General features: G+C 37.9%; 1 protein-coding gene across 1 annotated transcript; it reads right to left on the bottom strand.

The window, feature by feature from the left end:
* Positions 1-2,067: 2,067 nt before the first annotated feature.
* On the bottom strand, positions 2,068-17,475 carry LOC145994641 (mpv17-like protein). The gene is made up of 4 exons (XM_083130740.1): positions 16,975-17,475; positions 13,676-14,038; positions 10,629-10,760; positions 2,068-5,392 (listed from the first exon to the last, which is right to left on the bottom strand). Exons 2-4 carry the CDS (start codon positions 13,934-13,936, stop codon positions 5,228-5,230), a joined length of 558 nt encoding a protein of 185 aa, XP_082986866.1. The 5' UTR covers positions 13,937-14,038; positions 16,975-17,475; the 3' UTR covers positions 2,068-5,227.
* Between the last annotated feature and the right edge of the window lie 457 nt (positions 17,476-17,932).

Genomic DNA, 17,932 nt, shown 5'->3' with positions numbered 1-17,932 from the left:
CAAGGACTTACACCCCTTTCTGGATAATCAGGGAATTCTTCTTTACGGAGGTAGGCTAGAAAATAGCAACTTGGAATTCAGCAGCAAGCATCAAATCATTTTGCATCCAAAAAGTCACTTCGCCTGTCTACTAATTGCATCAGAGCATGAACGATTGATGCACACAGCACCCCAATTGTTAATCTCATCCATTCAAGAAAGGTACTGGATACCTAGAATACGACAAGTTATTAAGCAAATCATTCATCAGTGTTTAACTTGTTATCGTTTGAAGGCATCCGCAGCACATCAGCTAATGGGACAGCTCCCATCCATCAGAATTACACCTAGCAAGGCATTTAATCATGTGGGCATAGACTATGACGGACCATACATCATCAAAGTAGGGTCAATCAGGAGTAAAATCACAAAGAAATGCTACATCGCTCTTTTTACGTGCCTAGCCACGAGAGCAATACATCTTGAGCTAGTAACAGACCTTACTTCTGAAGCTTTCATAGCAGCATTGCGACGCTTTACAGCAAGGCGAGGCAAAGTGTTCCACCATTATCAGCGATAATGCCACAACATTTCAAGGAGCGAAGAACGAACTTCAGAAACTACAATTGCTATTTCAATCGCAAGGATTCAGTGAAGACATTCAAAGGTATGCAGCACAAGAAAACTTTCAGTGGAAAAACTCACCTCCACGTAGCCCATCATTCGGTGGTGTCTGGGAAAGCGCCATAAAATCCATAAAGTACCATCTTCGTAGAGTCGCCAAGAATGCTGTACTGACATACGAAGAGCTGTCAACTCTTTTGTGCCAAATCGAAGCTTGCTTAAACTCTCGACCTCTTACATCCTTACCTGACTCTCATGAAGAATTTAATTACCTCACTCCAGGCCACTTTCTTATTGGTGGTCCACTAACTTCCTTTCCTCAACCAGATTTAACTGATCTCAAGGAAAATACACTTTCCAGGTGGCAAGGAGTTCAACAGTTTCAACAAAGGATTTGGAGAAACTGGTCCCGAGATTATCTTCATGGTATGCAACAGCGTCAGAAGTGGACAACCACACAGCCCAACCTGCAACCAGGACTACTTGTCTTCTGAAAGAAGACAACCTACCCCCATTATCCTGGAAAATGAGCATTATAGAAGAAGTGTTTCCAGGGAAAGACAATTTAGTTCGTGTAGCTGTGGTTCGCACCAAGGATGGAGTGTACCGAAGGGCTCTCAGTAAGATTGTACCTCTTCCAGATGGGAAGATCAATTGAACTTTCATGATTTAGTTTGGATGCTGGGCATTCCAACGGGGGGGGGGGGGGGGGGAGAATGTTGAGATTGTAAATAGTATTACTTTCCGCTCCTCATTTGTTTTTATTTTACTCCTTCTGGGAGCTTCTTGAAAGAACGCGGAATTCTGGGAGCATGATATTCGAACACAGCGGCATGGTGCATGTTGGCTTGTGGCAGCGGGAAGAACATTTTTCAGCTAGCCTATCGGATATGGGCTTTTGTGTATCTTATTCAGTGTGCAAACGTATGTAATTACTGTATAATGCCAAGTGAATTAAAGGACTTGTATCATATGCAAATTTGTTGCTGTATCCGTTGTTCCAGCCCTATGGTAAGGTATTCAATATGGCATCATCCCCAGAGGTGCTAGTTTTCTTTCATGGTGTTACCTGGAAAGAATCTACAGACATATGTGGTATCAGTTCTCACTTAAAGAGAACTATTATACCAATCCATCTATCAACTCATAAACAAACAAGCACACACGAGCACCTTTGGAATAAAAACATATGTACAATAATAATCATTCATCTTATAGTTTAAGGTTGTTACAATAATTTAAACACACTTTCTGATGTAACATTTCGGGGGAGCATATCAGACATTTATTTTTACTTTGAATAAAATCAGTTGCACAGCGCATACATTTTATATAAAATAATACTACAAAAATAAACATCTCTTCATGTAGCAAAGCCATAACAACGTATACAAAGAATAACTTTGATGCAAAATATATATATATATATATATATATATATATGGATATATATATACACACAAACATATAGGCACATGAAATACTTCTTAAAAGTTCGTTGCTTTGTTTACACAAAGTTGACACTTTTGAATGAAAAATTGGAAAACACTATACTAACTTTAAAGTACAACAAACCAACAATAAAATATACTTGTTATTACACGATTTGAAATATCACCAAACACTGGCACCAATTTAAATGGGTTCATGAGGACCACGCCCAACCAATAATTTAAGGAGTTATTGTTATTATTATTATTTGTTATCATGATTCCTGGATTGATTTATTGAAAGCAATAAATAACATATTTTTAAAAAAGTAAGGATTCACTATTGGTGGCTTGAGCAAAGTGGTGTTTACCAAACATAATTTTCAAGGAACAAATCAGATGAAGAAAATTTGGGTTTGGGTGAGCATTTGTGTTATGTGGCTGTGGTTTTCTTAGTGTTATTTATCATGATTAAATTTGTAATAAAGTGCCTATGGATAAACAACACTCTTGCCACAATATGATCTACCAAGTGCTGTTGCATCACAGGTATTTTCTAATGAGCCTATGTTCTTCTTAAAGGTTCGCATAACCACTTTTTGTAGATACAAAATAATATAATACAGTATTTTTTAGCAGTTTTATTATTTAATGTTGGGTAGAGTGACTAGCCATGTAAGGTTGTGTGTGTGTTTATCTTGGTGTAAGCTTGAAAAAGTTCTGGGAAACCAGGATGGACGAAACGTCGCAGGAAAAATAAAAACCCCTAAAAATACTGTATCATATTATGTTGTATCTTCTGATGAGCCTGTCAAAAATGTGTTTTATAAGACAAGTTTGGATTTTTCTTTTAAGTCCAATTTATGCACAGGTAGGCTAATCAGGACTGAACTTACAGTTTCAAGTGGGATCCAAACCAATCTGCCTCCACCAGGTAATGAACCTTGGACCCCTTAATTACAAGGTGATGATGTTACCATATGCTACTAGGGAGGCATATAACTAACACAATGTAATGAAACATTATAGTAAGAACATTGTTTCATACTTGCACAGTGTACATCAAAGAATACAACATGTGAATAAAACTTTTATGGAATAATAAACGAAGAACATCAGAAAAATGTGAGCTTGTAGAACTCATCCCCCATATTTCAGCAACTTTGCATTTTCAAGCAATTACTACTTGAACTTGAAAATATGAGATCCTTTTCCAACTATGTATGTTCATATGCTACTGATCACCCTTCTGTCACATATATTATTACACCTAAAGGTGCCTTCTCTTCCCTTACATTGTATGCAGGTAACGGTTTTGATTTGATTTTTTATTGAATTGAATTAAAGTTTTAAGTCCACTTTATGCACGGATAGGCTAATTGGGACTGGATCTACAGTTTAAAGTGGGATATGAACAACTGTGTAATGTGCCTCCACCAGGTATCGAACCTGGGACCCCTTGATTACAAAGCGACCATGTTACCACTATGCCATCGGGGATAGCCTAATTCGATTTTTTAAAATTCTACCCCTACCCATCTTCCTTCTTAAAACAGCTCAATTTTACTAGACCATAATAAGATAGCTTCACGCCAAAAACTATTACAAAGTAAAAATGCATTTTTTTGAGTACCTCCATACCTTTAAATAATACCCCTGCACAGTATGCCCATATTTACAATATATACACAGACATACATACATCATCTTTGGCTTTGCACTTTGGCATAGTTGTTAGTTTTAAAAAATATATATATTTGATTATTTTATCACATACCTTATACAGGCACAAACTACAAAAAAGCAGCATATATTCTTTCACATACAACTATAAATATATGAAGAATATCCACAAAATAAGTTCCGTTTGCAAATATTGCCACTGTAGCACAGTGTGTGTGTGCTAAGTTCGTTGATTCTTCGACAAGGAACAGATGCAACATGCAGACATTCAAACAGCATTTACACACCATACTCGTTTGTTCGAGTTTGGTTTTAAGTCCATTTTATGCAAAGGAAGACTAACTGGGTCTGGACCTACAGCTTTAAGTATGATCCGAACCACTTGTACCTCCACCGGATATTGAACCTGGGACCCCTTGATTACAAGGTAGCAACGTCACTACAATGCCATCGGGAGGCTTGTGCATCATAATGTGTGTTTATCATGTATAAAAGAATTGAGAAGCATCTTGCATGTGAAATGTCTTTAATCTGTTTCTTGAATGCGAGGAACATGAAACCAGCTGAAATTTATTGTCAACTTTGTGAGATGCATAGAGAAGATACCATGAATGTTCCAATGGTATGGAGATGTGTGTGACTCTTCAATCAAGGACATGGAAATGTGCATGATTGATCATCTGTGGAGCAACTGACTGGGGTGCATGATGAGAAGAGTTTTTGCTTTTTTACACAAAGAAAAGTAGGTTTATTTTATAGATTTTGGTCTGCTGAAAATAAAAATGACAGTTACAAATCTACATTGGCACAAGAGAAATTGACATTCCCATTATACAATAAAGGCAACAGATGATTTGCCATTATGTCACTTTACCTGCATTTTCCACAAATTTCATGGTCACTTCTTCATGGAATTGTGTCTAATAAAATTCTAAAAAACTAAACTCCATGCTGCAACAGCCCTCTAAGGGCCAGGTCCTGTAAGAGTGGCATTTTCATTGGGTGATGCATGGTCAGCACATAGAGTACCATCGCTGCTGTTTTCTGGCTTCGAGACTGGGTTGGCTACTTCTTCTTTTCAAGTTCTCACGATGCTGAAATTTCAGGGGCGCCCACCAGGAATCGAACGAGAGCGCTAACTCAAATGGTTAAGCACAAGACCCTCTAATAAACTTCTGTTTTTGAAACTCCTTACTGGCTGGCGGTTCCACAATGACAAGGTCAAAGAAGCTGTTACCATGTGGTTTGCATTGCAAGCAGCATCATCCGATGATGAGGAATGCAAAAACTGGGGCTTCTCTATGACAAGTGCCTCAACAATGGAGGTAACTATGTTGATAAGTGGTGTGAAAAAAACTTCTTCCATAGGGCTACTGGCATTAAGGCCTATGGGGGAAGTATTACTTTCCACAACTGTACATAAAATGTCACTTAAAATGGTCTGAAAATAATCCTTATTTTTTCTTCATAGCACATTGGAACTTACTTTCCGGATAATCCTTGTAATTCAACTACATCTCTTGAAGTTGTTCTGCTTTATTGACTTCCAGCTGTTTCATATATGAAAGAAAAATAGTCCACAGAAAACTCCAGGCACCTACAAAAGGAACTTTATTTCTCTCTGGTATCCATGCATGGTTTGCTATTTGAACTAAGGGCCATACGCAACAACCCATCTGAAATAGTGTGAAAAAAACAACATTCAAATAAAAGTCTTCTTTCATTTCTAATGTATTGTATTGTTACAATTGGTATTTATGTATTTTCATTAATCTAACTAACTCTTTAGCCTTCTTAAACGCGAAGGTTCTTGGCTGCAGCAACACAGGCCTTCCATCTGTCCCTATCCTGAGCAAGATCTATATACTCTTTTCCATCCCTACCAATTTCCTTTAGGTCCATTTCAACATTATCCCCCAATCTTCGATTTGGTCTTCGTACTGGTCTCTTACCACCAGCTTTCCCAACAAGAATCATGTAAACTCTTCTTTCTTCTCCCATTCGTGCCACATGGCCTGCCCACCTAAGTCTTCTTGATTTAATCATTCTAGTAATATCTGGACCTGAATACAAATTATGTACTTCTAAATTATGTAATCTTCTCTACTCACCTGTCTCCTCATCCCTTTTAGGCCTAAATATTTTCCTAAAGATCTTATTTTATTTTCATTAATCTATGTACACATATTGTAATTGGAGCCAGAGCTCTTACAGTTAATAAGTAAGTAAATAAACACATATTACACCTACACTGTCTACCAAAAAGTACAAAATGGTTGTCTGGTGGTGCGAACCCTGTTAGAACCTCGTGGAGACACCTCTTGCTGCTACAACAGCAGCAACTCTGTCAGGCATGCTCTCGACTAGTTTGTGGAGGATGTCCATTGGAATGTGTCGCCATTCATCTTGCAAGATCTCACTCAGTCGGACAATGGAATTTGGCCGCATATCCCGAGACCTCACCCGCCAGTCCAATGCCTCCCAAAGGTGTTCTACGGGATTGAGATAAGGACTATGTGCAAGCCAGACCAATCGGTGACCATTGTTGTCGGCATACCACTGCATAGTAGCCTCCGAAACATGCCACCTAACATTGTCATCCTGGAAGTAACAGGGGTCCATTCCGTAGAAACGCTACAAGGTTGGGAGCATTTCATTGTCTAGTATTGTACAGTATGCCTGTGAGTTCATTGTGCCACGAACAACCACCAGTGGTCCCACTAAATGATTCAAATTAGATACTAAATTAACCACCATCATAGGTGCCCAATTACTTTTTGGTAGATAGTGTATTAAGTACATTATGCTTCTTTTAATTTTTCAAAAAATTTGACAAGGAAAATGTGGTTTTTCATTAATCTGCAAGTAACATTTCATGTCAGTTTGGTGAAATATCACTATGTTACATAATGATAATTTGTTGACAATCATTCATGATACTGATTCTTAATTGAAAGTAAGGCATTACTGTAGGCTGTTAGAACTTCTTTTATCACTAGATGATGGTTAAGGTAAAATGCAATGAGCCAAAACGTAAATAACATTCACTAAAATCTAGTTGCAGAATTTGAAAGATCGTGTCAATTTACATATTTTATTGTCAAGATGTACGAATGGAAAATGTTGCAGATATTTTTTAAACTTGTAATAATATATAAACATGCAACATACAATAAAATAAATTCCATTGAATTCAATCTCTTTAACTGCTTTATTTACATATAGGCTTGTTTACTGTACCTGTTATAGATGACGAGCTATTTGACTTTGAAAATTGAACCCTTTCTGGATCACACTTTCCCCCTAGTGTACCTTCGCATATATATGTAACTTCCATAAACATTAAGTGGCCGCGGTGGCTCAGTTGGTAACGCGTCTGACTACCATGCTCAAGGTCCCGGGTTCGATCCCCGGCCGGTTCAAATCCGGGAACTTTTCTAACGGTGGAAGCGGCCCCGGCGCCCACCCAGCGTCGAATAACATGGGTACCTGGGGGAAACCCTGGGGGGTAAAGGCGGTCAGGGGCGTGATGCTGATCACATCACCCCCACTCACGACCGGATCAAGAAAGTGTGGGGCGTTACCCCCACACCCCCATACGCCTTCATGGCGTGGTGCTATGCACAGAGGAACACTTTACCTTTACCTTTTCCATAAACATTTTTAAAAGATTCCTATTGTGTTGGAATTATCTTATTAAATGCTGCAGTTTATTTTGTAACAAGAAGTTACCTTGTATGTAGGGCTGTGCAATGTCGATTTTTCGATATCGAGTTGATATACCACATAAATATCGACGATATCAAAAATTTCGATATCGACGATCGTGACAAAACAGACACATCTATCTTTCAATTTGAAGTTTCATCCCTGCCCTCTTCTGGAGCTGTCCCTGCTCGTAGCGTCGAAACTATACATCAAACAGAAAAATGTAATTACAAAATATTTTGTGCTGTGTATATGCTGTATGTCAAGGCGAGACCAAGAACGAGACAATCATTTACAACTTGAGACCGAGTCTTTTCCAAGTGTTGTCTCGTATCGTATCGATACCATCCCTATACTTGGGTACACAAGGGTAAACAGCAAATTCTATAAAGTAGGAAGCTTGTTATTTTTATTGGTTGTTGCACTCATTTGCTTTCCATGTTAATCAGAGGGAATCTCTCATCATTCACCTCCCAAGTTCTGTCCCCGCATGGTGAATGCATTACTTGCTATTTTAACATCCATTTAACTTGTACATAAGGAATGCAACACCACCATACGTTGATAATATCTACATCGAATATAGATGTCAACATATCGAAGTCGATATTTTCAATATTGACATAATTACTTTTACAACATTAACGCTTCGATATTTTAAAAATTTCGACTCGATATCGATATATCGCACAGCCCTACTTGTATGTAGTTTGCCACTTTGGTGTGATGTTAAAATATCTCAATGTTCCTGCATAGAACTGTTATGAGGCCCACCCAGGATCTAATCAATGGGTATCTAGGAGCAACCCTTGGGGGATAAAAGTGACGAAAGCATGGTGCTGATCACATCACCTCCAACTATGGCTGAGATTGTGTGCAATCATGGTGTGGTGCAATGCACGTGACAGCTTTCTACAGAGCATCTATGAAAAAAAAACTGTGCTCAGAACAGGAAATCATTGGACTAACAGATATCAGCTATTTATCAACCCTCCATGATACTTATATACGAGGCGTATTCGTAAAGTAAGTACCGTTCGCAAATATTGCCGCTATAGCGATGCAGTCGCGACTGTGTGAGTTCTCGCTGATGACCTTCATTTGTTAGTAAGCCACAGGCACGTGTGGGAGCAGGTCATGCTTTTTCTTTGTAGTTTTCTGAAGGTTTGAATTGTTCAAGAAAATCAATCTGCCCGCCGACTGTGAAGTCCGGTCTGCGATTTGTTTCCTCAAGGCAAGAATGGTTGAATTCTTGCCTAGAGGACAGGCCCCAACAAAGATGCCTGCTGTGACACATTAATCCGGCTGTGTCGTGCAATTCAAAATAAAAGACGCGAAATGCTTAGCGAAGGCATTGCGTTGCTTCAAGACAATGCTAGTCTGCATACAGCCCAACAAACTCAAACGTTCATCACGTCATTCGGCTGGGAATAGATTGTTCATCCGCAAACTGCCCTGACTTGGCAAAAAGTGACTACCATCTCTTTCATCATCTGAAGAAGAAGTTTCTTGCTGGTCAGCGTTTCAACGAGGATGATGACGACGAAGCAGCAGTGCATGGATGGCTTTCGTCACAGGCGGGAACATTCTATGATGATGGGATACAAAAACTAGTGCCACGCTACGACAAATGCTTGAGCAATGGTGAAAACTACGTAGAAACGTAGTTTAAGGTCTGTAGAATGCAATGCAAATAAAAAAAAGGTACAAAACTATTTTACTTTATTTTTTACACCATTTCGGTACTTACTTTCCGAATACGCCCACACCTCCCTAAAAAAGTTAATCATTCATCCTTGTCATTGAAATCAACCTAGAGAATTTTGAATGTAATGTACGACGTGCGGCAATTAAATAACAAGACTGCGCACCTCCTGTCGCGTAGGATAGTGGGGGATGGGGGGGTAGCTATTGATGCGTTGTTGATATTGAACCTTCATGCGCACCCACTGTTTGTTCCATGATTCTGAAAGCTTTTCTTTTCTTTGCAGGCTTGCTTGAAGAGGACAGTGTTCTGTAGTAGTGCCAGAATCATGGTGGACAATAAAGTTGAGCAGCGCATTAACATCAAATTTCTGGTGAAATTAAAAAAAAAACACGAACGGAATGTTGTGCAATGTTAAAAGAGGTGTATGGTGATAATGCTATGGTCACGTGCGCGAGTGTTCGAATGGCACAAACGATTTTCAGAAGGGAGGGAGGAGGTTGAAGATAATGAACGTCCCGGCCGCCCTGTGAGTTCAATAAAGGACGACAATGTTCAAAAAATTCATGAACTTGTGCGGAAAGACAGACGTCTGAGCATTCGGATGCTCGCAGATATGATGAATATTAACAAAGAGACAGTAAGACAAATTTTGCATGAGAATTTAAACATGACAAAAGTGCATGCAAAATTGTTCCGAAAAACCTCTCTCAGGACCAAAAAGACAATCGAAAGACCATTTGCTGTGACATCATGGAACGACTCAAAGCAGACCCAGAATTGCTAACACGTCTCATCACATGTGATGAAACATGGATTTTCCAATATGATCCTGAGACCAAGCGTCAATCCATGCACTGGAAGACTCCCACATCGCCAAGAATGAAAAAAGCACGAATGAGCAAGTCGAAACTGAAGGCAATGCTCATCGTTTTTTTTGATATCAGGGGTATCATCATGACTGAATGGGTGCCTCAGGATCAAACGGTGAATCAGACCTACTACAAAGAAGTCCTAAGCAAACTGAGGGAAATTATAAGGAAGAGACCGGATTTGTGGAAGAACGATGCATGGATCCTCCACCAGGACAATGCGCCTGCCCATAATGCCCTTTCTGTGAAGCAGTTTTTAGCCGCCAAGCGCATTCCTATGCTCGACCATCCTCCGTATTCCCCAGACCTGGCCCCCTGTTACTTTTATCTCTTCCCAAAAGTGAAAAGTGCATTGAAGGGAACACATTTTCACTCCGTGGAAGAGGTGAAACAAAAAACGGCAGAGTTGTTGAACAGTGTGACATCTGATGACCTACAGCATTGCTTTGAACAATGGAAGACACGTATGCAGCGGTGTATTGATAGGGGAGGGGATTATATTGAACGGGATACCAGTCAATTGTAACTTTTTTGCAATACATCACAGTTATGACACCAGTCTCGTTATTTAATTGCCACACCTCGTAAAATAATCCAAATATTAAGAGAAAACAATTTCGACATTACCTTGAACGTGGGCAAAAACTTGATTTTCACTTCTGTTATTGAATCATCTACAGTCTTGCCTTCTAATATACTCATTCCAAAGAAAAAGCTACATACTATGATAGGACCTGAAGTTAACTGTTCTACAATTGCCTGAAACAAAAATAATACAATAACCAACTTGTGCCAACATAATCTTTATGCAATTATTCTTTTTGTATCTCTCACACACATACACACACGGGCATGCACACAAACAATAAAAATTAGGGGTCAATATTATAGTCTGTTATTCTTATAGTTACATTGAAACAGAATTTGTTCAAGCTCGTGTATGTGACTTCAAATGATATCACTGAAATGATTTAATTTTCTTGGATAGTAGATGATAATACTGTTAATTTGAGATATTACTGTACAAAAAAAAGACAGAACTGAAAGGGTTAAACAAAGAACTATATCAGAGTGGCCAGTCTATGACTGTGATAAAATTCAAGCATAATTCCTGGATTTCAAGGAGAACTTTAAAAAAAATCAAGGGTACAAGATGTTATCTCTATTTCAACCTTACAATTAACAAGGATAATGTGTGATTCCAATGTAGCCAAAAATTCTAATTCAATTCAATTAAACGATACACATATTTAAATTCTTTAATTTTAGGTGGAGAGTTTACATTTTTCATTTCACATATTCAGACTCTAAATATGCACATCTACAAACACAAGTCACAAATGTTATGGGGATATACTAATTACTAATCTACGAAAAATTGTTAATTGCATAAGAATTTTACACTCAAATAAACCTAATCGACTTCAAGATATCTTATCATGTAATAACCTTCCGTCTGTCAAGTAGATTGTATTGCAAAGGACATTAACAAAGTAAATGGATTGAATTCTGTTTTATTTCCATGCAGCTTTCTTTTTCTTCCTCGAAAAAAATAAAAGCTAAACTGTCAAAAACTTGTCTCGGGGCATGTATAAATTCAAAGGGACTTGGATTAATAAAAGTTGCTTTTTCACACCTACGGGGAAAAATTCAATCAGAATGCACACATAATTCCTGGAGCCAATAATTCATGCATAATTTCCAGAATTCAAGGAATAGTAGTCACCAGTAATTTCACAGGGTATAAGTTAGTTTTGCTATCACATTGTAAGCATACTGACACTATATCTTGATTCTCCTTGATAACGTTCTTGTTACTATTTGAATATAATTCAAACATGACATGACTTGTTAAAAACAACAAAAAACACACAACCAGCACGATAAAAATCACTTTAGGAGTTCTTCCAAGTTTTCAATTCCATCTCGGAATCATCAGAGGCCTGGTCAAGAGACAACGAAGGGGACGCGTTGTCTTCCGGAAGATGTCGTTGCGGTCTTGCAGTGTTGGGATTGTTGGCTGGGAGAGCTGGATTTTTAAGTTTTACTGTGTTGTACCATGATAAATAAAAATTTCCACATAAAATGTCATTGAGATTATTTGTGTCCTATTTTTCCATTGGCCTGTGTCAAAAATGAAACACAATCCTGTGGTAACTGGTGGTTGGTTTCTACGATATGTTTGGCCAAACCGGAAGAACATTCTTTCATGCGTATGTATCCTATGTGGTCTGCAAATTGGTATTTTGCATCAGCGTATACATTTCCTGTTGCATTCGCATTTGATGGTGTAGATGCCGGAATTCATTAACAGATTTTTGTCGTAAGTTTTGAAGCCTGCTAAACTTTGGTCTATGGTTGATTTGGTGTTTTAAGTCCACTTTATACACAGTATGACTAATCGGGACTGGACCTACAGTTTAAAGCAGGATCCAAACCACTATGTGCCTCCACCGGGTATCGAACCTGGTAACCCTTGACTACAAAGTAACGACGCTACCACTGCACCATCGAGGAGGCCCAACTTTGGCCTATGGATTTACCGGGTTTGTATGATATTTTGTAATTCCATTTTTCTATGATGCGTAGGAGTTTGGTGGATGGACTTGGTACAAATGGAATGCCTAGCCACAGTCAGAGTTCTCTTCTTCATTTGTGGGATGGTTGCTTCTGTTTCTTTTCTTTGTGTTTCATTTTTTGCAGGTTCGGTTCTATGATGTTGGGGCTGTAACCTGGCATAAAAAACTTCTCACGTCACATGCTGGCAACATACTTGTTAAAAACACGCAAACAGCACGATAAAAAACACTTTAAGAGTTCTTCCAAGCATTCGATTCCATCTCAGAATCATCATCAGAGCTGGTCGAGAGATATGAATTATTTTAACCACCACAGACAAAATTCAATAAATTTTCGGTACTTGTTTACTATCCTTCAGACACATTTATTTATTTTTACAGAAGAAACTACTTACCGTAATAAGTTCCTGTAGCATTGTCGAACATCGGGAAGGTGTTTTGTGTGATGTGAGAATGTTTCATAGCTGAAATTCATGTTGTTTGTTGAAAATTAATTCTCTGACGGAGAATAGCTAGCCCCACGAACCATTGGCGCGTGGATAGGTAAGTTCTGTTAGGTTAGGAAACATAGTTAAAATTTGGTGTTGTGTTAGTATCAGGATCTAGAAATTGGAAATAATTGCGAACCATTGGCGCTAGCCCCATGAACCATTGGCGCGTGGTTAGGTTAGTTCTGTTAGGTTAGGAAACATAGTTAAAATTTGGTGTCGTGTTAGTATCAGGATCTAGAAATTGGAAATTGTGAACCATTGGCGCTAGCCCCACGAACCATTGGCGCGTGGTTAGGTTAGTTCGTCTCAGGCAAGCGAAAAGTCCTATCAGAAAGACTTACTGGTAATGTGAAAAATTGCAATTAATTTCATCAAAACAACGTTGATACACCTTCAGGAATGTTCCGCGAAGCAGATACGTACGTACGAATGTCAAAAATTGACGAAACGAAAAAATTAGAGGTGTCCGAAGGATAGTAAATTTTTACCGAACCACCATTTCAATTCACAGATCAAACTGTCTCTCCAACATGCACAGAAGCACATATTAACTTCAAAATTTAAATTCATTGTAGGATTCTATACACTAACATTACGGACTTACTTTTATAACTGCTACTTTTAATGTTCTTCCAGGCAATATGGCTCCAGACATTTTCACAAAAGTATATATCACTGGGGACATCCATAAACCACCAAACACTCCATATCTGGCAGCCTGTGTAAAGTCCAGCTTTTCTCTTCCCCCCATTTTCTGCTGACATAAATTAGAAACAGGCCAAAGGATACTGTAGACAACCATACCTCGAGTTACAGGATATCGAGTAAATATTAAACGAACCTTGCCAATGAAAATACTGACCATCTTTGTAGTTATGTTTTGTAAATATACATAAAAAGGTACTTTGACTATCAAAATATACTGTCATATGTGTTTGAGGCACTTAATTTGGTATGTCTTGATGTTCTGAAAAATACAAGAATAAGTAAGTAATGATACATAAATCTACAATTAAAACATTAATAAACCAAATATACACTTACTAATACTTGGAACAAATTAGTAACTACTACGGACACATATTTCTTATTCTTTCCTACTGTTTATAATTTTCAGGACCATACTTTAGGAATTTATTTTATTTCAATAGGTTTTTCCAACTTCATTTCTAAATTAACCATTATCAGCCAACAGCAGTCAGAAATTGCTTTACACCAAGGAAGGAAGAATACATCAGCTGGCTTAGTGGCAGAGCAAGTTACAGTTCCGTCGCCATACTAACCGGTGTGCAATCACAGCACAGAACGGTTATTTTGACAAAATCCTGTTTCCCTACTGGCTGCTTTGGGAAGACGTTCTCGGCTCTTGAAAAAGCGGTGGGTCTAATTGGCTGTTTGACCGCAAGTTCCTTCCTTGGTAAGTACGAACCATGCGAAACACAAAATATGAGATTTTAATGTGTCTCCGATCTATGAAACTGGTACCAAACTAATAATAAGACTACCTACATATTTTGTGAATATAATTAAGGTAAGTTGTGTTATTCAAATTGGAGCAAAGGTAAATATGCGATATCGCCCGGACGGATTTCTTCAAATTTACAGGAGAAAGTACTTACTGAAATGAGTTTCTTTAGCATTCTGGATGTTCTTGGAGGTATTTTCTGTCACGGAAAGTAAAAACTTTGTAGTTTAATGCTGCCGAACAAGAATTAATGACTTTTTACGTAAGAAATTGGCATTGCCTGCCACATTATGCCGTTGTTTCCATTGTGTGCGTGCAGATGGCGAGAGTGTTGAAAGTCACGCGATCCCTGCAGTGTTTCCAAACATGCCTTCTTTTTACGAAAATTTCTATTTTTAAATATGTTCGCCGCGATTTCTTTTTTCGATGAATTTAGGGGTGAAATGAGTGCTAATGGAACCTAACCTAACAGGCCTAACCTAACCTTGTGTGAATGGTTTGTGGGGCTATCCGTGGATGGTTTTTGGGGCTAACGTCAATTGTTTGTGGGGCTACCCATGGATGGATTTTGGGGCTAACGTCAATGGTTTGTGGGGCTACCCGTGGATGGTTTTTGGGGCTAACGTGCATGGTTTGTGGAGGTAAACATGAAAAGAAAATCGAAATAGTACGTAATTTTCCGTCATGAAGGTTTGAAACACTGCTTGTGCACTGAAAATAGACAAAAAACAAGCTGGCACGTCATGACGCGCGATGATCCATTACGAGTGCACGCCATATTGTTTATTACAGAAGCAGAACAAGTAAGACAAATAATCAATCGTAGTATGAAAAGTTGACAGTATTTAATGGAAGGTAAAAATTTACTATCCTTCGGACAAATCTAAGTTTTTCGTTTCGTCAATTTTTGACATTCGTACTTACGTATCTGCTTCGCGGAACATTCCTGAAAGTGTAGAACATCTAGAAATTGCAAAATAAGCGAAAATAAGGAGTTAGTTTTCGGAATGGAAACTGTCGATTTTCGCGATTTTTTTTGTTTCACAAATAAATATATATATTCCTGATACTACCACGACACCAAATTTTAACTATGTTTGCCGAACCTAACCACATGCCAATGGTTCGTGGGGCTAGCGTCAATGGTTCGTGGGGCTAGCATCAATGGTTCGCAATTATTTCCAATTTCTAGATCCTGATACTAACACAACACCAAATTTTAACTATGTTTCCTAACCTAACAGAACTAACCTATCCACGCACCAATGGTTCGTGGGGCTAGCTATTCTCAGTCGGAGAATTAATTTTCAACAAACAACATGAATTTCAGCTATGAAACATTCCCACATCACACAAAACACCTTCCCGATGTTCGACAATGCTACAGGAACTTATTACGGTAAGTAGTTTCTTCTGTAAAAATAAATAAATGTCCCCGAAGGATAGTAAACTAGTACCTAAACAAGTACCGACCCAAATAAAGAAATACTGTTAATTCAATAAAAAAAAATATTATGGAAACTATGATAGAATCAAGAGGTTTGCATTAAGATTTTGAGATACTCACTTTCTACTAGTTGCTTACCAGAAAAAACATCGTTGCTGTAACTTCGAACCTTCAAACCCCTTGTGTTCATGTTCATAGACATACATCTGCCAGTGCCTAATGAGCAGGCACAGTAAGTTACGGTAACGGTTCAGATTGTTTTATATTTTTTTTTTTCAAATTCTCCTAGCAGGAAGATTAATTATCATAGTATTTTGGAAATCATTGTTACACGAAATTTGAACCTTCCTGAAGGTAATGAGCACTGTTTGGATTTCGAAAAAACAACTTAAAAATTACCTTACACATGCACGTGCACTTCCTATGGACAATGTATTTTCTGTTGACAAGCGACTGTAAGTATCGTAGACTAGTGGGAATTAATGTAGAAGTAAATCGGAATCTTAGTAGAATGAATTTAGGGACTTCATTTTAATGCCAAGAGAACCAAACCTGGGCTGTCGAACCTAACTACAAAAGCATACCTATTGAACAAAATCTTAAGTAATCGCTAAAATTCCACAGTATGTGTTAACAGAAGTAAATCAAAATCGAACCATGTTAAAATTGCATCAGTAGCATGATATTTCCATGTAATTTCTATTGATTAATCAAACACAGTGTACGTCTTCTGTAATTGGAGGTTCAATCCTCTGTAGAAGCGCAAAGCGTAAATAAATAAATAAATAAATGATGAAATCGCAATAAAACAAAAGGAACTTTGGCCTAAGTTACATACACATGCAGAATGTGTATTTGTAGATGCTTCGTGGAGTCATCACTACATGAAACACTAATCAAATCTAGTCTACATCTTTATTTTGACGTTCTGCGTACATAAAAGGAGAAAAAATGTAAAATGAAATGGGTGGAAACGAATAATCGTACTGACCTTTGCACTTGCATGGGTTAAAATTTTGCAAGTCATTGTTCTAAATTTTCTTGTCTCAAAGTGTCATTCCGAGAATATGCTCTCCTGGTCATTATTAATTACTGATGATGATGATTTGTCTCTGTCCTTCATCCCTAAAATGAAATTCTGTGGGTACTTTATGCAGGCAAATTTTACTGCTGGCTCAAACCACCGAACTAATTTTTCTCAAGTATTTTTGTGTTTTGTCACCAGTTCAAAATATGATGTTTCAAAATTAGTATTCACCAACTACTTTTGTACTTTTCATCCAATTTGCTTTGAAGATTAAAAAAAAAAAAATCCAAAATTGTGCAAAAACATTTCTTCTTTCAGTTGGCATTTTACCTGAAGATAACACACTATTCCTTGAAATAAGTTAATAATGATTATCGGAAATTTTCAGCAGAAAAGAAGGACGATGTTTTATGGACATACAAGAGCATAAAATATCGCCAGTGATAAAAATCAAAAGCATTTACATACGATGCAAAATAGAAGGATTTATCAAAAATCAAATGAACATTGAACCCGTGTTCGTCCTCTTATATGTCCTAAAAATTACAGGCGCTGTAACGCAAATTAATCGCTCAAAAATCTATTTATTTCCTTCAGAGATGAAACATAATTTAATTTTTTACATTAGAAACTATTACACACAACGTATCCTAGTATATATTTGATAATTTATGACAAATTAACAAAATCAAGGAAGCTCTGCGCTGTTCGACTGATTGAAAGACCAGGAAGAATCAAGGAATATAGAAGTATTTTAGGAAGAGCATTCCGAGACACGGAGCTCTCCCATTGGCCAGAAGTCGCAACGAGCTCTGACGTGACCAAGGGGATCTGTCAAGGGGCGAGGCTCGCGTAACAATGGAAGCTTACGGGAAATATTTTCATTTTTAATTGTCCATATCTTGGTTCTATTAACCATTTG

This window comes from Lepisma saccharinum, chromosome 1 (genome assembly GCF_977018435.1).
Source record: "Lepisma saccharinum chromosome 1, izLepSacc3.1, whole genome shotgun sequence".
In the NCBI taxonomy this organism is placed as follows: domain Eukaryota; kingdom Metazoa; phylum Arthropoda; class Insecta; order Zygentoma; family Lepismatidae; genus Lepisma; species Lepisma saccharinum.
The sequence above is the reverse complement of the archived record's forward strand: the minus strand, read 5'-3'. Positions and strand labels throughout refer to the sequence as shown.